The sequence below is a fragment of the Candoia aspera genome, chromosome 2 (assembly GCF_035149785.1).
Source record: "Candoia aspera isolate rCanAsp1 chromosome 2, rCanAsp1.hap2, whole genome shotgun sequence".
Classification (NCBI taxonomy): Eukaryota; Metazoa; Chordata; class Lepidosauria; order Squamata; family Boidae; genus Candoia; species Candoia aspera.
Window position 1 is genome coordinate 233,589,896 of NC_086154.1, and position 21,058 is coordinate 233,610,953.

The window sequence follows — 21,058 nt, forward strand, 5'->3', positions numbered from 1 at the left end:
TAATGGAGAGGAATCTCATCCAGTATAATGATACATAATGCCTCTTGTTGCAGTAGCTGTCTTTTCACAAATACTGTACTTCATCATCAGCGTGTTACGGATAAAGCACAAAGCTTATGTGACTGACTGGTGGTGCCAGGAACTGGCATCCAAAACTTAACAATTAAATTATAACCCCTGTGAAATATGACATGTGTAACTCTGAGCTTTTTTTCCTCCAAAACTTGTTGGCTTATTAGAACCAAATAAAGTGCTCTGTGAAGACCACCGATTCTCAACAGTCTTCAGCTGTGGCCTCTATTTATGTAATCATCTGAGAATCAGACACAATTGAGCTGATTAAAAAAAATGCCTCTTCAATCACAGAGGCGATTCTAGGCAGTTTACATATTAGAATTAAGAATGACAAGATGATAAAAATAAGCAAACTATAAACAATAATACCAATACCACATTGGGGAAAAGAACAAAACACAACCTGATCGTGATCATAAAACAGCAATCCAGTACAAGGGAGTGAATCATAACCCACTTGCCTGAGGGCTGTTGAAAGATTTTAATGATCTGCGAAAGCACAATAGGATTGAGGCTTTATGGACTTAAACTATTCCATAGGCAGATGTAGAGATGCAGCCGTAGAAGCTGAAAAATTTCAAAAGAGGTACTTTGCATAATGCATTATTGTAAGTAATGCATCTCTCCTTCAAGTGTTGATGCAACCAGATTATTTAGAAGATTTATTGGCTGATTCAAAAGAAATCTGCCTGTGCATGAATCAGCTTTGCTGCTAGTCCTAGTGGAAGTGTCTCTGTACAAACAACAAAAAATATCCCTCAAAGTAGCTGTATGTGGCTGCTTTGATTTCATGGGGGGTGCTTCACCCCCCAGTATGCTTTGGCGAAGTACCTCCTTTGCTTTGCACAGCCATACCGTATATATGAGATAATATGGGTGACCTTGGGCCAGTCACTCTCTCAGCCCAACTCACCTCACAGGGTGATGGTTGTGGGGAAAATAGGAGGAGGAAGGAGTATTAGGTATGTTCACCACCTTGAGTTATTTATAAAAATAATAAAGGGATAGATAGTAAAAATAAATATATGAGGAGTAGTTCTAGCAGCCAGACCATGGCCATTACAGACAGCTGGCCACAGTTGAAGATGGAGGGTAAGAACTACAGTATATAAGCTCTTGATCTCATTCCAGCAAGGCAGTTCTTATTTATACATAACAATAAACAAATGAAAGTGTCCTATTGGCTTAGGAAGGAAGGTTAACATACCCTGAAATTAATGTGGGATAGTTTGGTTACAGAATCTGAGGGAGTAATTAGCAATTACATTTTTTGCAGTCATCCCCAATCACTTTCAATCCTTGCAATATTCCACCTTTTTCCTTTTCTTTTTCTTCCTTATTGATCTCTGCTTTATCCATGCTTCAGCAACTGCCTAAAATATCCATTCTGTGCCTGGCTGCATTTGATAAACTTAAGGATATTGGCAAGTTGGTTTGAAAGTGTTCATTCTGCCTTCAGGGAATTGGTGAGGTAGATAGAAACAAGTTGGATAAGTTAAATTTCAGGAGATGGTGAAGTTTCTCTGCAAATTGCAGTCTATCATGGAACAGTGCTGCAATAGCTTTGGCCACAAAGAAAAAATATTTCCAATTGCAGCAATATTGTTTATGTTAGGGTTTCAAGGTCAATAGCATTAGTTTCAAGTAACATGCTTAAAAGGTTATGTAGGATGAAGTCTGCATACTTTAAAGATTTATGTTTCTATTATATTTGAAATGGTGTTATCTGTTGTATAGCTGCGAATAAACATTACTGAGAACTTAGTACAATAAATCAGCTGTCCCCAATACCATGGATCATGGTGTTTTTCCAGGCCGTTTCAAGGATTAGGAGTGGAAAGCACAGGGTTGTACTGGTTTTCCTCCTTTCTCTGGAGCTGGTTCTAGTCAGTGTTGATGGGGGGGGCACCGAGATAGAGCCCAGGGCCCCTGCTTTATGGGTTGCCTTAGGACTCTACTCTCTTCCTGCTTTTATTTAACATCTACATTAAGCTGCTGGATGAAGTCATCTGTTGACATCGGCGCAGTATCAGTTCGCTGATGATAGCCAGTTGTACACCTCTGCCCTAAGCCAAAAAAGTGATGCTGCTGAGGTCCTTTCCCAGTGCCTGGAGACTATAGGTGTTTGGATAGGGGAGAATAGGCTTCAGCTCAACCATGACAAAACTAGTGGCTGTGGTTTTAAAGCCCCCTGGTTCTGAAGATTTTCATGGTCACTGACTGTAATAAAGGATTTGTTTTGATTTGGAGATTTTCTATCTTTAATTCTGCCTGAGTATGCACTTCCCCAGTTAGAGTTGGTGCGCAGTTTGGGGCTTCCCATAGACTCACAGCTCCTGCTCGGAAAGTAAGTGGATGCTGTTGTTAGGAGGACGTTTGCACAGGTTTGCCTTGGGCATCAACTGCAGCCATTCCTAGACTGGGAGGCCTTGCTCACAGTAACTCATGCTTTAGTCATCTCTCATTGGATTATTGTAACACACTCTACATGAGGCTGCTCTTTTAAGAGCATTTGGAAGCTACAACTGGTCCAGAATGCAGCTATGCAGGCAGTTTTGGACATATCCTGTAACACTTATATAACACAGCTGCTCCATGAGCTGCACTGGCTCCCAGTGGGCTTCCATATGCAATTCAGTGTGCTGGCTATCATCTGTAAGCCCTACATGGCATAGGGCCAGGCTGTTTGAGGGGCCCCCTGTCTCTGATGGTCTCTGCTAGGCCCACTAGATCTAGCAAGAAAGACATGCTCTGGGTCCCTTTTATCAAACAATGTCATCTTGTTGGATGTAGGAATCGTTCCTTCCCCATGAAACAGCATCCCTCTGGAAATGTGGTTGGCACTGACCCTGTTAGAGTTTCGTAAGGCACTGAAGACCAGGCTGTTTCCCCAGATGTTTGGACCAGGAGGTTAGGTGAGCTCTGCTGGTAAAGCTGTTTTTATAAGTTGGACTTATTAGTAAATAATAATAATTTGTGGTTTAGATGCCTAAAGGTTGTTTTAACCTTGTATGCCACCTAGAATCACTGTTGTAAAATGGGTGGCCATATAAATAATTTTAATAAATAAATAAGATCCATATATATGTATGTATATATATACATATATATATATATATATATATACACATATACATATACGTATACGTATACACATATATAATTTTTATTGAAGATTTTAATTACACTAGTAAAAAAGACAAACTAAACTCAGAAAGAAAGGAAAGAAGAGAATAAAATGTGCAAAGAAGGAAGAAATTAAAAGGAAAGTGAAATTAAAAAATACAAAAAAAGAAAGAATATAATAAAAACAAAAGAAAAACATAAAGAAGTGACTTCCAATCTTCATCACGTATAAAGGAATTTCGTAGCTCTTCACCCGCTATAAGGTTATAAACAGATATCTCTTCTTCCCATAACCCACCCCTTATCTATAAGCAAATCCATAAGACATCAGCTTTTCAATCCTGGTGTCAGCAAAAGGTCTGTAAAGGGTTTCCAGAACTTTATAAAAACATATTTTAACCTTGATCAAATAAACCAACTTTATACTCCTTCCTTTTACTTCTGAAAACCTTAATTTTTAATTCATTCAAATATTCTCATAGGATTTGGTGTGTCTTCAATTATTTGTCCTATAGCAAAGGCTTCTTCGAGGCTTTAACAAGTCTCTTTTGTAAATCCAATAAAAAGACATCCAGGTTATTCTCTTGGTTTATCATTTGTATTTCCCCTTTAATCTTTAAAACTTCAGCCAGCTGCTTTTATATATCCAGTAAAGAATCCTTATCCAGGTCATTCTCTTTACCTGTCACTTGTATTTCCACTTTAAATGCCTTCTCTGTCTTGTAATCCACACTTTTTTTAATCCAATATTTTTGATTCTTCTATTTCTGCATCACGCAAGATTTGTTTCACATCTGCCATTCCTTCTTTAACATCTTTTGAACATATTCTATCCATAGAAGTAGACGTTGTTACTAATATTGTTGATATTGTGGCTACTAATTTCTGGCCCCATTCTTCGAAGATCTTCTCAAATATTTCAAATGTTACAGCGTTTTGTGCCATTTTGTAAATCCCAGTATTGATCAAAACCAAAAGCAGGTTTACATTTTTTTTTCTTTTTGCCTGGAATCTTTAGTTCCCGCTAGTATCCAGTTTAAATGATAAAGTCTCTAATCTCTGTTATGACTTACAGTAGACAAAATAATTTTGTTTCCATGAAAAGCTGTTTATTTTATATAGTTAGTTCCAAAATCTTATAGTGAAGTTTCAATGTTCTAAATTTATCTGGAGCCTTAATTGGTTTATAACTTTCTTAGTTCAAAATCTTATTTAGCTTTTTGCCATTTATTTCAAATTCTTTAAGTTCTTAAACTTATAGCTAATTTTTCTTTTGTTCAGAAATGAAGATAGACTCACCAGATAGCTTCTCAAACTTGTTGTACCGAAGATCTCTAATAGCGTATGATAGTTAAATAAATAATTTCCAAAAATGGATAGAAAGTGAGGTTAGCAAACTTAGTGTCCTTTAAAAGGTTTCACTGTTGTTGTGAGCTTGATGACTGATCTGTTCATCTCCAGGTGCTCAAACCTGTGGAAGATCACTGTCCTGCAATCTCCTCGTGAGGAGCAGCTATCCGGAACACATGTAGGAGATCTCCCATTCTCTTCTTGCCAGAGAGGTTTTGAAGAACCAGTCTACTCACTGGTATCTGGTAAACATTCTTGAAATGTTTTATTTTACTGATCTAAAGTTGCCTTTTTAAATTTAAATAAAATATATTACACATAACTTGGTTTAATTCTAGCCATTTTCACAAAGTAGGAAAATAAAGTATCTTACTGTTAAGCTTCATTAACAGTTTATAACCAAAACAACATGCATTCTATTTTTTTTAATGTAGGGAGAGGGGAGATATCTTCCTATAATTCCAGAATAATGTTCTTCATTCAATATTTGAAAAGGTTTTCAATAAAATTCATTAATTCAACTGACAAATTTAGGACTCTGCTATAGTTGATGCTTTCTTTTGGGGCAGGGGGAGGGGTGCCTGTACAAGTCACTGCAGTTTTCTTGGTAAGATTTTGGAAGTGGTTTGCCATTGCCTGCTTCCTAGGGCTGAGAGAGAGTGACTGGCCCAAGGTCACCCAGCTGGCTGTGTCTAAGGCGGGACTAGAACTCACCGTCTCCCGGTTTCTAGCCTGATGCCTTAACCACTACTGTACACCAAACTGGCTCTCTTCATAACTATAGCAAAATCCTAAATATGTCAATTGAATTTTATGGATTGAACACCCTGATAAGCTTGTAAAGGATGATAAAGCTATGGTATAATTATAGATATGTTTACCCAGAAGTATTGCTATGTTCACTTATCCTTAGTGTGTTTAGGATGGCAACCTCATTTTATCTCTGAGTGAATTTAAAAGTTGTCTATATTCCTTCTTAAATGTGTATGTGGGTATGTTTATATATCACAAAAGTTTTATTGGGATATTTTCAAATTAGTATTCATGATATTGAGGAAAGATATTTGATAATTAAAAAATGGAGTATTTCCTTTTTAAAATATCAGATATGAAATTCTAAAAGTAGTAGTATTCATCTAAAGAGGAGAGCAAAATGAGAAACAGGATACTCTGACATGGAATTAATCAAATAAAATCTGAATATTGATAATTATAAATGAAATTTAATGCTGGATAAAACCAGAGAAGAGCAAATTGGTTTTGTTTATGTAGTGCACCAGGTCTATTTTCAAACAAAAAGAAAAAGACTCTGCAAACTAACTAGTTTTAGAGATAAAAACAGTGGTTTGGTTTTTTTCAGAGGATTTTTTTGTGTGGGGGTAGTATGACAGATAAATAGTATCTACCATTTACTAATAGTTTTCTAACTATGTAGTATTAATCTGGCCTTTGCCAGACCTACTGTGTCTTGCACTGAGGAAGAGAGAGACAAACTGGGTAACAGTCCAGAAGAGAGAACTGAATAGATCAAAATGTTAGAAACTAGTTATGAGGATTGCTTGTATCTTATGAAAATACTAAGGGTAAAAATTTATTAATTTGTCTGAAGAATAAAGAACATTTTTTCTTTTGTGTATTGTTGGCTTCTGAATATTAAGATACTTTCAAATGTTAAAAAACTGGGAATGGTAGACCATATATGGATGTTCTATTATGGAGAGTTTTGAAAAGCATAATTCAGAGATAGCATTAACACTGTGCTTTCTGTTATAGCTAGCATGTAGCTGACCTGAATTTCCCTTTCTGACATAATGTTTAGTGATTTAATTTTTGAAAACCTGGTGATGATACACAGATGTAAACTAATGAGAAATTATTGCAGCATATTTAGATCTAGTTTGTTAGCTTGAAAACAATGGGGAATGAACATCCTCCTGGTAGCTACGCAGGGAGGAGAAATGGTTATTTATTCTGTGCTTCTCATTGCAGCAACCTTTCAGTACAGGCTGTGGATGTGAAATTATGTAGTCTTCATATTAACCAATTTCTAATCTGATCAATATGATAATCTAATTAACTTTAATAAAGTTTCTTAAATATTTCTCATATTTCTCATAAGGAGTGGATTTGCCCTGTTTAAGTGGGCTGTTTATAGACATGTATACATAGGTGTTTACAAGCAACTATACTTGTATATAACTCCCATACTTGACATTGTAATTTTTTAAAAAAATCCTGCATTGACAATAATTTATAATAATGCCCTTGATAGGAAGATAATTGTGGAGTCCTTGGTATTCTTGATTATTTGCTTGCAGATGTTTTATTACCTGACTAGGGTAACATCATCAGTACAAGTGAGTGTGAGGTTTGCTCCCTGTGTATATACAGTAGCTTGCCCTGCCAGTGTTGGTGGGGGTGTGGTTTTCTCCTTGGTAGTTCCTTGATTAGGGTATTGTTTTCTGCCTGGTTGTTTGTCTGGGGTTAATCCCTGATTACCTGGGTGTTGGCTGCTGGAGAGGACGTGTTCTGGTCTTTTTGTTTCCTTCTTAGTTTTTTTATTGTCTCTTTTGAATGGTTTATCTCTATGTGTCTAAGGAAGATAATTGCAACCTTGATGATTACTGACAAAATTATGTAATTGTTCATCATGTGGCTGATCACTTAGGCATATACTTCCTATTTTATTTTAATTGTGCAGATAAAATGATTGAGTTGCTGGTGGGCAAGAGGTATAAAATATCTTCTCCATTTCTACCATTTTTTGTACTTTTCATATTACGTCTGATTACACTTGACTTTTTCATGTAAAAATCTTTATGTTGATTAGGATTTTTTTCCCCTTTGACAGGCTCTTCAATTACAATTGCATTGTTTCTTGATGCTTTCTTATAATCATCTTATCCCAACAGCGCTTTAAGCTTCATTTTTCCTTATAGCAGCCAACTTATTTTGTTAATGCCAAAAAGGAACTTTATTTTGCATGCCACTAAAGGATTCTAATTCCAAGTGTTGTCAGCTGTGATACAGGAAAAATATCATCCGTCATGACTTAAAAATACTAGCCTAGATTAATGTTATCATACCAATCTGAAGTATAGCTTATCAGAATTAAAGTTTTGGACTATTTAATGCAAATTGTTGATGGGATTTCTGCTTAACCAAGTCACAGATATGATTGCAAGAAAAAAGGCTACAAAATTATAACAGTAATTTTACCTTTCGTCTAAAAAAGGCCTAGGATAAAGCAAGCCTCATAAGCCCTTGAGCACATGCAAGCTAATCACAATATATTCCTTGTATATCTCCAGCAGCAGCAGGAGACTGAAACTGACAACAATTCTGTGTTCTGACATGGCTCTTCCAAATTGCAAAGCTCCAGTGACTTGGGAAAAAAAGGTTCTGATAGTACAGAAGGATTATACAGTATGATGTGCTTGTGGACACATGCCTAAATTCATGGAGTATTTAGACTTTGGTGAGGGAAAATAACTTTTGTTGGAGCTTCAGTATTTTATTAAAATCCAGTTTCATCAATTTGAAGAATGAGTTTTTAGAAAAAGAGCATCATTGTGAAGAATATAATGTATCTGAAAAATAAAATAATTCAGCAGAATAGATAACTTGAAACAATAATCCTATCTGGAATAAATGCTTTATTACATAATATAACAATTGTGGAGTCCTTGGTGCTCTCTGAGCCTTGTTGTTTTCTTGCAGACGTTTCATTGCCAGACTAGGCAACATCTTCAGTGGCACTGAAGATGTTGCCTAGTCTGGCAATGAAACGTCTGCAAGAAAACAACAAGGCTCAGAGAGCACCAAGGACTCCACAGTTCAACCCTGAGCTACAAATATTCGCTTCAATTGGTACCACGTATGGGCGTCAAACGCTCCAGAAAGCACACAAATGGGAGAAATCTGCAGATAGGCGAACTTCTACCAAAGAACAGCTGTTCTTTCTGCATAAATGTCTGCAACAGAATGCCCTGCCCTCCAGTGTCAGATACAAACCTCCAATCAACTGCACAGCTGGATAGAAGATAGCACAACAAAGTGGGCGAAAAATGATATGGCTCATGATCATGGACGCCCATCTCAGATTAAACAAATATCAACACACCATAGACAACCTGAAAGAACAACTAGAACGAACTATGACTTCTGAACACATCAACATGCTGACAACTACAAAAAAAAAGGCACTGAAGATGTTGCCTAGTCTGGCAATGAAACATCTGCAAGAAAACAACAAGGCTCAGAGAGCACCAAGGACTCCACAGTTCAACCCTGAGCTACAGATACTCACTTCGAATGTAATGATTATTAACCTTTTCTAACTATGAAAAACAAACTGAGTCGCTCTTTGAGTGAGATGGGCGATGACTAAATTTGAAATATAAATAAATAAATAAAAACTTAGCTAGTTATGCTAAAGTTCTACTAACTATATATGAAGCCTTCAGAGGCTTGGAATATGTTTATATTACTGATAATCTTTTGCCCATTCCTTTTCCTCGGCTGACTTAATTGCAAAAGGGAGGCATTATGGTCATTTTAATTCTGGTGTTGGAGCAGGAAATGGCAACTTTCTGGTGACCCAGGAGCCATTGTGAGTGACACAATGATGCAAAGCGGGCAGGGAGATGATATAAAAATGAGCAACACCAAACTTTTACATAATTGTTCTTGGTTTTGGGAGAGGGTTTCTGTAATTGTTTTAGGGCTCGTTTTGCAGTTTTGTGTCTTTTTTGTTTCAAAATGGTAGGAAACTACATCACCAATATTTGCAGGTGGCTTTAGGGGCAGTAAAAAATCATTTCTGGTCTTGATGTAGCTCTGGTATGGCAGGTTATCTACTCCTGTGTCAGATCACTGTGTAAAAAGTGAAAATATATCCAAAGATAATCTGTTAGAACTGTGCAGAGCTTTGAAGGGGTGGTTTGATTCAATAATGTTTTAGTCAAAGCATCTCTTTGAAGTAGTACCTTGTATTAAAGAAAACATTCCCTTCAAAGTACCAGACCACATAAAGGTGCCGCTATATATGGTCTTATTCCCTGGAGTGACTAACCCAAGTTCTTTCAGTGTGTGAGGCGGAGTGATTTGATTTTCTAGTCAAGACAATGCTTTGAATTAAATTGGATTGCTGCATCAACCCACATCAAGGCAACAGTTTGAGGCAGAGTAGCACTGTAGCAAAGCCCTATTACTTGTAACATCTTTCGTCAATAAGTTTTGAGCTTACAACACTGAATATACAGAAGTAGTAATAGCCTTTTTATTCCCATTGTTCTTTACAACTATAATTACTGTTTCAATATATCTGCTTTCTATTTTTTAATTATATAAAAAAGAAAAAATGCCAACAAAAACATGCATCTCATAAATATTAAACAAAACTTGGTCTAACTATATATCCCTGTCATGCCGTGCAGTTACAGGTGGTCCTTGTTTAATGACTGCCTTGTTTAGCGACCATTCGCAGTTATGATCGTGATGAAAAAGTAACTTTATAGCCAATCTTATTTACGACTTTCACGGGTCTGTAAAGCAAAGGAAAGGTGAAGTAAGATCATAAGCATAGTTGCGGTTTCACTTAGCAACTGCTTCCCTTAACAACCAAGTTGTGGTCCCAATTGTGGTTGCTAAATGAGGACTACCTATAAACTACTATCTTTTAAGTCATTTTGCTTTATGATAAAAAATCAAGTCAATTATATAAATTAATTTTGCAGCCTAAACACTTAAAAATACCTCCAAATAGGACTCTAGCTGATTTTTTTTTTCAAATTTAGAAAGAAATTATCCAGACAGATGGAGAATTGGTACCCTGGCAGCCTTGTAGTATTGTTTTTTAAACAGTCATAAAACCATGCAATATCTAGTGTCATCATCTTCCTGTAAGTTTCCAAACTGATGGTGTATAATTTACTGGTTTCTGTTCATGCTTATGTTCTTTTGAATCTGCTAAAACATAATTAATACTTGAAATAATTTATGTCTAAAAGGAAGACACTATATGGTCATATAATGTTAATGCTGTATTTTCAGCACTACATTTCAATTAGCTGAACCCATCTTTCCAAACAGATACCCAGGGACCCAGTAGACATGTAGTTTTTGTTGAATTAATTGTAATTGTAAACCTATAGAAACATTATATATAGAACCAAATTGATATTGTCCCCTGTTGGGGGAGATGGGCAGTAATATAAATTTAAATAATAAACAAAATAAATTGTGTTGATGCTAGTTCCTTCCATGTCACCCTGTTTATTAAAAAACTATTACAAACATATTTTATGGTAAAACAAAACCAAAAATCCAAACATTAAACCCTCTAGTGATAAGGGAGAATTCTGAAGCCTCCTAAGGCTGCTGGCTCCATATCTATCAGAAGATACTTTAACAAAAAATATTGCTACTTTCCACTTCTTTGGCAAATGATATTGCAACTCCTCAACTAACATAAATTAATAAGCTTAGATAATGAATGAAACACTTCTCCCAGGTTCTTGTCTGAATATATTTGTGTTTAGAAAAAACAATGTAACACTGATGTGTGCTTATGCAGATAATTCTCTTCTATTATCATATTGTAGGAGTGTCAGCAGTAGACTCTAAAACTATACAGTTTTTCTTTTTCAGGGTAATAACTGAGAAACTGTTTGCTTGGTTGTACAATGGAAAATGCAAACAAAGATAATGCTTCTTCCAGAGAAGGGCTACTCCTTAGGATGGGTCTTAATGATAACAAAGCTGGAATGCAAGGGCTGGATAAAGAAAAGATCAACCAAATCATAATGGAAGCCTCCAAGGTTTGTTTACATACGTTTTTTTTTTTTAAATTAAGAAATGTTTTAGCTATTCACATTGGTTATATTCAGTAAAAAGTGTAGAGTATCTACCAGCATGATGTAGGCTGAATGATCATTACAATAAATCTTAAAATTAAATCCATAAAGTTAATTGCGCATTTCCAGTGGATAAGGTGGTGTGTTTTGAGATATAAGATGCATAACAAGCAGGGCTTTCAACTATTAGTACTCCCAGCTATTTGAGGACTTGTGCTAGGACAATGTCTCCTATTGCTAGGAATGTGATCAGGCAGCTTGAAGTAGCCATGTAGCAGCCAGAACAGTGGGGGAGAAGTAACATACAGCTCCATACCATGTGTACAAAAACAGTTGTATTGCAAATCTTGGAGCACTTCTGGTCACCTCATTCAGTGGAATGTAGAAGTTGGCATTAGTATGTTGGCATACTAATTACTGACATAGATGTGTAAATCACTGTTATCCTGAAGATAAATAAGAATTTTAGTTGTGATTTCTAAAACTAATTATTTCTTTTAAAAAATGGTACATGAGTTTGCTTTGTACCTCATGACAGTAATCTTGTATTCAAGGACAATCTTATTTTAATCTATGTACTTTTAAAATTTATTTTATTTTTATTTTTATCCTGCCTTTATTATTTTTTATAAATAACTCAAGGCGGCAAACATAACTAATACTCCTTCCTCCTCCTCTTTTCCCCACAACAACAACCCTGTGAGGTGAGTTGGGCTGAGAGAGAGTGACTGACCCAAGGTCACCCAGCCAGCTTTCAGGCCTAAGGTGGGACTAGAACTCTCAGTCTCCTGGTTTCTAGCCTGTTGCCTTAACCACTAGACCAAACTTAGCCAATTTTAGACACAACTAATAATACTTTATTTCAGTATTATTCAGAATCAGTGGGACAGTTTAAATAACTGTTTTTAAGATTTCAGTCTTCTTGTCAGTACCTAAATATTGGTACATGTCTCCCTGAAAATATAGGCCCAATTCCTTTTTGTTTAATAACATTGTATCTGTGCTGTGCTTTATTTGTTTATATTGTTTTATCCTATTTTTTTCATGAGGTATGAAACGTCTTACTAAAATATTGCACAAAATATTTCTATGTCTAAATAAATACATTCTGACACAGTTCAGTATATCTGTGTGATTCTTTATTTGGCGATTCCTGCTTTCTTCCATGCCCTAAGGTGTGCCACCTTAATAGCTAATATAACAAACCTGGAGGTCAAAGTCCTTTGCGCTCTTCTAGTGGCCTTCATAACTTAAGTATAATTAAACTGATATGTGCCAGACTGAAATAATTTTAATCTCTTTGGCAGGGTTCCAAATTTTATGAAAATGAACTTAAGAAAGATCAACAGGTTAATAAGCGGATTGAAAAAATGCTGAAACTAAAAAGTAAAATCACAGAGCAACAGATTTTGAAAGCACAATTGCAGGTAATTTCTCTAAACGTCTTGAAAACGCCAGCCAGGTAAGAAGAAAGAGAGTGGAAAGATTTCTCCATGTAGTTCAACTCCATTTTGTGTAAGATTGATTTAATCTGAAATTACTAGTATAGCTTAGGGTTTAGTGTAGGCATACAAAGAAAATCCAGGATATCAGGCTCATGTATAAACATGCTGTTAAGATAACATTCAATAGAAGGTTGCTATTTAACAGAAGTCAGTTTGGTTTGTGACTTACTCAGTCTTGCCAGTCTTCTTTGTCTATACTCCAGGAGCTTGCTTTCTGTTGTAGTGCTTCAAGTAGTGTTTCTGGGGCTCCTGACTGTCAGCTTTTAACAGCTTTATAAGCTACAGGAGCTATTAAATTTCTATACAACACCTTATGCACATAACTATGGCTTTGGTTTTAAATATAGGTCCAATGTTTGGTTCCAGTTTGTTCTAGTGGTTAAGGCACCAGGCTAGAAACCGGGAGACTGTGAGTTCTAGTCCTGCCTTAGGCGTGAAAGCCGGCTGGGTGACTTCGGGCCAGTCACTTGCTCTCAGCCCAACTCACCTCACAGGGTCATTATTGTGGGGAAAATAGGAAGAGGAAGGAGAATTAGGTATGTTCCCCACCTTGAGTTATTTAGAGCCAGTTTGGTCTAGTGGTTATGGCAACTGGCTAGAAACCAGGAGACTGAGAGTTCTGGTCCTGCCTTAGGAATGAAAACCAGCTGGATGACCTTGGTTCAATCACTCTGTCTCAGCCCAACTCACCTCCCAGGGTTGTTGTTGTGGGGAAAATAAAAGGAGGAAGGAGTATTTGGTATGTTCACTTCCTTGAGTTATTTATAAAAAAATAATAAAGGCAGGTTATAAAATATATAAAATAAAAATAATGTTTCCAAGAAGTAAATTTATGTAGGCCGTTTCCCAAAGCTGTGTGATTGTGGTGGGTTTTACTATAATGTTTTTTCCCTGAAAGTATCCTATGTATGTGAAAATATTACTGTATATTGTTTGAAAATTAAATGTCAGATATTTCTACATCAATAATGGGAAGGCATGTATTTTTCATCAATTACATGGCATTTCAAAACAAAAAAAGCTCTTGGAAAAAGAGCTTGGCAGCAATTAGTTTTGATTATAGGAGAGCTTCATATGAGTTACCCTTAGTTCTTGTTTACTCACATGCAAAGAACAGCATTGTAGATATTAAACAAATTAACCAGGTGAGCCATAAAGATAATCATAGCATAATTACATTAAATATGCCACTTTCTCATGTCATAGCAAATTAGTTTAGAGGCCTTTTGAAATGATCCACATAATGGTTGGTTCATGTGACTATTTTCTGTTATTTAGGATACAAATTAAAAATTATTGTGCAAATTATTCCACATTATTGCAGCCTGAATATTTTGAAATGATATAAGGGACCATGTAACAGTGTTTATACTATGTATATGTACATGCTTATGAAATGGTTCTAAAATGGTCTCTAGTTATTTTTATAACCAACTTTGAGTAAGAGAAAAGACTGTTTCTTTATACAGTTTTGCATATTTATTTATGCACAGATGGATAAACTTGCAGTGGCATTGGATCAGAATCGTGATCTTAGTTGTACTATTGTACACATTGACATGGATGCCTTTTACGCAGCTGTAGAAATGAGAGACAATCATGAATTAAGGGACAAGCCCATAGCAGTGGGTTCACTGAATATGCTGGTAAGCTAAAACACAACATTTGCACACTTGCATAGAAAACACAGATAACCATGCTCTTTCATTGTTTTACAAGTTCCTTGTTTCTAAATTTGTGATACTAGAGATTCAAAGTAAACAATTATTTCTGTAAGTACAAGTGTTTTTTGTTAGGTTAATATTTTGCTTTTTCTTGTGTATGCTTAATATAACTTACATGATTCTTGTTCATTGCTGTGTGCTCCAGTTTTAAATAAAATAGTTCTGTGGTTTAACTTAAGATGAGAAATAAACGTCCTGTCTAGTAGAGGAATCTCTAGAAAATTACACATTGTAATTTTTACTTGGATGGTAGAAAACATGATTTATAATGTAAAAAAAAAGGTGCGTGTGATGAGCAGTTTGCCATGAAGTTCAGTAGCTGACTTTCAGCCATTCACCTGTAATACTATTTCTGGAAGAGATTTCCCTAAAACAGTAATTATATTATTAATGGCAGGTTCTACCTGGATGAATTATAAGATATATTTTAGAATAAATAACATTTGGTAGACATCACAATTTTTTTTCTGGATTGTAACTTGCTAGCAGATTGATGCCATTAGGAATACATGAATCCAGAACTATTGACACTGACCAACAGCAGCTTCCTGGGAGATTTTTATACTTTCCTAAAGAGCTGAGAATTGAATCTCTGATCTTTTGCGTGAAGAGCATATACATGTAGTCCTCATTTTAATGATGCTAATTGGGACCAGAAACTCTGTTGTTAAGTGATGCGGTCATAAATCGAAAAATCACATGACTGTGCTTCTTAGCAATGGCAATTCCAGTGGTCCCAATTGCCATCATTAAATGAGGACCACACAGGTCATTAAGCAAGGACCTCACATGACTGCAACTTCCTGCTGGCTTTCCCACTGAATTTGCTTGTGGAAAGCCAGCAGGGAAGGTCACAAATCATGATCACAGGGATGCTGTGACTGCCGTAAGTACAAGGACCAGTCGTAACTACCACTCGTTCAACACCATCATAAGTTCGAATCACAAATTTGGACCACTCACCAAACAAGTAGTTGTTAAATGAGGACCACCTGTACTCCATCACAAACTACAGGCAACTCTGAAATGAAAAATATATCCTGACTTGGTCTACATTATAAGAAAAAAAAAGTATGGGGGAGGGACAGAAGCAACAAAATAAGGAGCAAAACTTCAGCAGTGTTCCCCTCAATCAGTTTCATTTTCTCTCACGGTTCTCAATCCCTGCAACCCACAGAGCATCTTAATAATTCACTCTGAAGGACTGGGGTCTCCTTTGGAGTATGAAGATATGCTTGGGGATACAAGAGGAAAAAGAAACTGCTGCCTCTCATTCTTCTCTTGGTAGAAGCTATTGCTTGCTCCTCACAGTTGTTAACCATCTCCAGTGTGTTTTCACTGAAATCAAGCTTGTGTAAATGCACATAGCTCTAAATAACCATCTCATTGTGCCAAAACTCTTCACAAAATGGTATTTCTTTACAAAATCTCTGAAACTGAATGATCACTGTCCCCTTTTCTACTGTTTAAGATTCTTTGCTTTTGCCTTCAAAAATATAATCAAGATATAAATCCATACTGTCACACACTTCCAGACTTAATGAGGTGTCTGTAAATTATTAGTCCAGGATTTCTAATGTGGTTTTATAGCACAACACATTTAACCATTTTTGTTGTGAAGCAGTCACAGTCAAAATATTGGTTGGCAAAATACAAGTTTCACATGTGTTCAAATAATTCTCCTCTTACAGTGTTATTTTCTGAGCATTTGAGATGTTCCTTCATACAAATTTTGCTTCAAATGTTTGAAGGCTTATTTAGTGACAGAATAAATGAAGTGAAAGTAGGAAATTTCACTTAAGAAAGTGAAAGTAAAACTAGAGTTTATCTCTTTCAGAAGATCAAAGCAGCATGCTTGTTTTAAGAACAGGAAAAATTGTAGTTAAGCAATATGACAGATGATGATGGTATTACTCTCAAAAGTGTATTAGGACTCCAAAAGACTGAGGTCAAAATTCTCTTTTCCCCCTCCAAATCCTGGCTGGTGTAAAGTAGTTGTTTAAGAAGGGTAGTATATCCACTTAACCCTTTTTGCCTGTTGGATTGATTGCATTATGACATTCCCTGTCATACCAGTCTTACATTTGCATCTGAATGGACCATGACAAAATTGAGTACCCTGTATGCAGTTTGAGAATGGCTTCTTTATATACATTTTGGCTAACCTTGACTATATTTATTTGCATGTAGCATTCGGTTTAGATTCCATCTTATTTATTGTATATGACTGTTTCATGGTAGTCCTTTTCAGACTTATCTGACTGACTTGTGGCTTATCAAACAGCATTACAGGTAGTAAAATTTTCATGATACATCAATTCCTGTAGAAAAATGTGCTTAATTTTTGTTAGTCCTGCTATACTCATGATTATGTTCACACAAAATGCTTAACCAAGTCAGAGATCTAGCAGCTCTATTTTTTTGGGCTGAGTGTGATGTGGGAACCCAGCCAATGACTTAGATTTCACTGTATGGTGTGAACCTATAACATAAGTTAATTCTGTAAGGCAATTAAGCATATAGTTTGACTAGATCCCCTGGGGCAAGGAAGGGAGCAAGGGTTCAGTTGTCTCCATCTGAAACAGGCATTAATCCCCAGATTATTTAATGAAACTCCTTAGTTAAACAAAAAACCCTAGTCTTCAACTCTTCTAGAAACTGAAATATGAGGCAAGCTGTTTCCATTTCCACCATTAAAATACTCCAACACATTGCAAAGTCACGTTGCTGACATTTGAAAGCAAAATGGCCAAAATTCAGTTGTGCAATTTTCAACCATTTGGAGGAGTGGGGTTAAGGGTAAAAATGGGAGTTTTCAGTTAAAGGTTAGAAAAAGCATCCCAATGATTGAAACAGTCTGACAATGAAACCAATCTTGAGAGGTGGTGAGTCTTCCCCTCACTGATCTCTTCAAGAAGAAAGTGGATACTGTAGACATTTTTCAGGGATGCTTTAATTTGTACTCTGACACTGAAACAGGCTTGGAGAGAAGGGCTACTCTATGATTTGTGGTATTATATCCATGCTGCAACCACTGAGAAGCTGAATTATGTCAGTTTTGCAGGGTAACCAGGAATCATTACGCCCATTTGGGATTAAGTATGACAGGAGTATATGGCAAACTGTCAAAGAAACTAGTGTTGCTATCCAGTCTGGTTTTTTTTAAGAGAAAGGTTATATCAAGCACTGTAACACAGGGCCAAATCAAGGAAGCAAGAATCACCCAGGCTTCATAAGGAGTTTTATTGCAAGAATTAGGGGTAAAGATACAGTATCTTGGGAACTGCAACAGGAATCTCCAGCCTTCTTCTATCAGTGAGTTAATTAAGGCAGAGTTTCTTTGATAGTTTTGAATCTCTTCTTTCTGGGCCTTTGCAGCCCAGACTGTTCTGTTATTTTTGAGATAAGCTTCCAATAACCTCCTTTGCCATCTGTTGGCTGTTTATGTCTAGAGTCATCCTGCTTCTTTCTCATCCTCCTTACAGGTTATATGCTTGGGCAGGGGTCTGAAGTTGATTGCAGAAGCCGTGTGATTTTTTAAGGGATTTGTGATGCAATATTCAGCAAAGCTGCACGTTTTCCTGTCTCTTTCCTCTGACAGAGGCCTCTCTCCCTTACCTCAGACTTTGGTGCTGAGGCAGTATGACATGCAGCAGTTTAGAAATTATTATTGTTTATTATTGTTGTTATTTTAGTGGTAAGGAAGAATTGCATTGTGATGGTTTGTAAGTTTTTCTTTACATTATCTGAAAGCAGAGCCAAGTGGCTTGTGGTCCACTTGGCTCTGTGGTCCACTTATATAATCAAAGGAAGCCAGGGAAACTATTTTAAAAAAAATTATTAGATTTATATCAAATAAATCTAAATTATCTAGCAATATATTTTTTAAAGTGTCATTAGAGTTGGGCAGCCTAGAAATCTGAATAAATAAATAGATTTAATTAAACATAGCTAACCTCTGCTAAATAAGAATGCTTTTGGCTGCTTTCACCAAGCAACAGAGATGGAGTTAGCCTGGTTACTCTTGGCAGAGTTCCATATTCTTAAAGTGGCCATTGGGAAACCACCACTTGTGTTTTCACAAAGCTATTACAGTCATCTTTTCAACGACTTTCCCCCAAAAGAAGAAGAAGGAGACTAGATAAAAATTGCCCAGGACTGTTGGTTCCAGACCTGGCCTCTTGAAAATTGGGTGCACACTGTTTTCTTCAAGGCAGGTGAAGCCACCCCTTCCCTCACAGAGGAAGTCACCTCCTAGGAGGTTTTCATTCAGAGAGGAAGACCCAACCACATGTCACCTCCTAGGAGGCTTTCGTTCACCAGGAGGGACATGAATCTAACAAATGTGTAGCCAAGTTAACACTCCCAAGGACTGTCTACTTCCTCAGGAATTACAAAATTAAGCAGCTCTGAAGATGTTCTTGTGGCCCATTTCTTCCAGCACGGAATGGGTCACTTTAAAAATAACTGCTGGTCAGTTATCTGCAGACTCATTAGGTGCAGAAAGTTACATTTTGTTTTTCTTATCACCACAATGTAATCCATAATAATGGGCTCTTACTGTACTTTTGGTCTAGAAATCAATCTCAATAAATACACATTTTTTATGACTTCTGACATGCTTATGAGAATTCTTATAAATCATTGATTGTGACCTACATTGTACCTAGATGAAGAATATTCCAGAATGTAATACTGTCTATGATATAGATGGGTGCAACTGATGATTTTTGAACCATAAAAGACAGTAAATTATATCATTTCATGTTGATTTCACTTTTACTTAATTTGCAGATTCAGCTTTGGCAATATTATTGAGGGTGAGGGTGCACCCAAAAACATACGGTTTTACATACATTTTTGGGATATAGCTACTTACCATTTATGAAATAGTTACAAAGCAGAATATAACCGCCTTGGAAAATGACTTCCACAGACTCCAGCCAACCTGTTGGGGATGCTTGCCAACTTTTATTTACTCTAAAGCATGACTTCACTATCCTCTGAGTGGTATTTGTTGGCAGCAAAACTGGCTTACTTATGGAAGTCTGTTTCAGAGTTAGTATTAACAGTGTTTTGTCCAAAAATCAGCTATTTTCTTCATAAATAAATGGGGATTTCAGCATACATGTCCCCAGACCTCACATTTTCAACCCTATTGGTTCATCTGTTAGTTTTTGTTTCTGTTGAAGAAGATAAAAAGATTGCCAATATTTGGTTTCTTTCTAAATAATTGATTAGAAAAACATAATTTCTGGATTTAGCCTAAGACAGATCCTGAAAAAACAGACTGGCTATTTTTAAAAGTGAACTATCCAGGTCAGCTAAAATGGCCACGTTCTGCTTTTGTCCAGATTTACTCAAGTATAATTATGTGTTACAGTACATTAAAAAGATACAGGGTTAACTAAGCAGAATTGATTTTATCATAGGAGCTAGTTTCCATGTTTAAGTAGTACTTGAATTGTTATTAATGGGTTTTAAGTTTTCCTAAGTTTTTTTAGTCTAATTATAGTACAATCCATTTTAAAAAGCTTTTTTTTTTAAATCGTGGTTTTGTATTTTTAAGTCCACTTCAAATTACCATGCTAGAAGATATGGGGTACGTGCAGCTATGCCTGGATTTATTGCTAAGAAACTTTGTCCGCATCTTACTATAGTACCATTAAACTTTAAGAAGTACAAAGAAGTAAGTAAAGAGGTATGTGACTCATTTCTATAGCTGAATACATATTAATATAATTATTTTAATTTGTCTGCAGTTTACCAAGCATTGAAAATTATGTTACGAAGCTTTATATTGTCATTAGCTTGTTTTGATTCTGCATAAAGCATACTGTTACTATTATTTTCATATCTGTGCAAGTAGGAGGAGAAAAAAGTGGTGTTACCATTTACAACTGAATTAATTCTGTTTCACAGAACTAGTGTTAGATTTTCTTTTCCCATTAATCTCTTTTAATAATCATGTGAACTGAACAATTTGAGGTGAACATCTTTCTCCAGCAACTGTAATTTCTCTTAAAAGAGATTATTGCTTATTTAGCATATCCCAATTCTTTATTTAAATTCAAATGAAGAAAGCAATTGTCTTTCAGAGAATATAAGTTTCTATTTTTGTAAGTTGCAGTGGATCATTGGAACTGATTTCCTTGTTTTTTTTAAAAAAAAAATCATCATATTCCACAACAAAGTAATACCCACTTTTTTTTCTCTCCTAAGTATGGCCATTTTAACTTTACCCAGCTGATCCTGTGCATATTGAGATTTTAGGGTTAGGGTTTTAAATACTGATCTCATTGTGTTACTCATTTCTTTGTCTAAGAAAGGACAACTTTGGTTCTCCCTTCTTAAAGCAAAGATGAAGATACCAAACTCTTATTATTACTTGTTCAATCACTTCCAACTTTTCATGACCCAA

General features: G+C 36.0%; 1 protein-coding gene across 3 annotated transcripts in view; it reads left to right on the top strand.

Annotated features, from left to right (window-relative positions):
* The first annotated feature begins 4,666 nt into the window (after window positions 1–4,666).
* POLK (DNA polymerase kappa) overlaps window positions 4,667–21,058 on the top strand; it is a 36,792-nt gene continuing 20,400 nt past the window's right edge. Inside the window, exons 1-5 of one of the 3 annotated variants that reach the window (XM_063295531.1) lie at window positions 4,667–4,796; window positions 11,203–11,372; window positions 12,716–12,835; window positions 14,407–14,559; window positions 20,207–20,338. In XM_063295531.1, coding sequence (XP_063151601.1) covers window positions 11,238–11,372; window positions 12,716–12,835; window positions 14,407–14,559; window positions 20,207–20,338 — 540 coding nt within the window. In that variant the 5' untranslated portion in view covers window positions 4,667–4,796; window positions 11,203–11,237. Of the gene's footprint in view, window positions 4,797–11,112; window positions 11,373–12,715; window positions 12,836–14,406; window positions 14,560–20,206; window positions 20,339–21,058 lie in introns of those variants that run through there. The other 2 variants (XM_063295533.1, XM_063295532.1) reach the window with 2 other exon arrangements.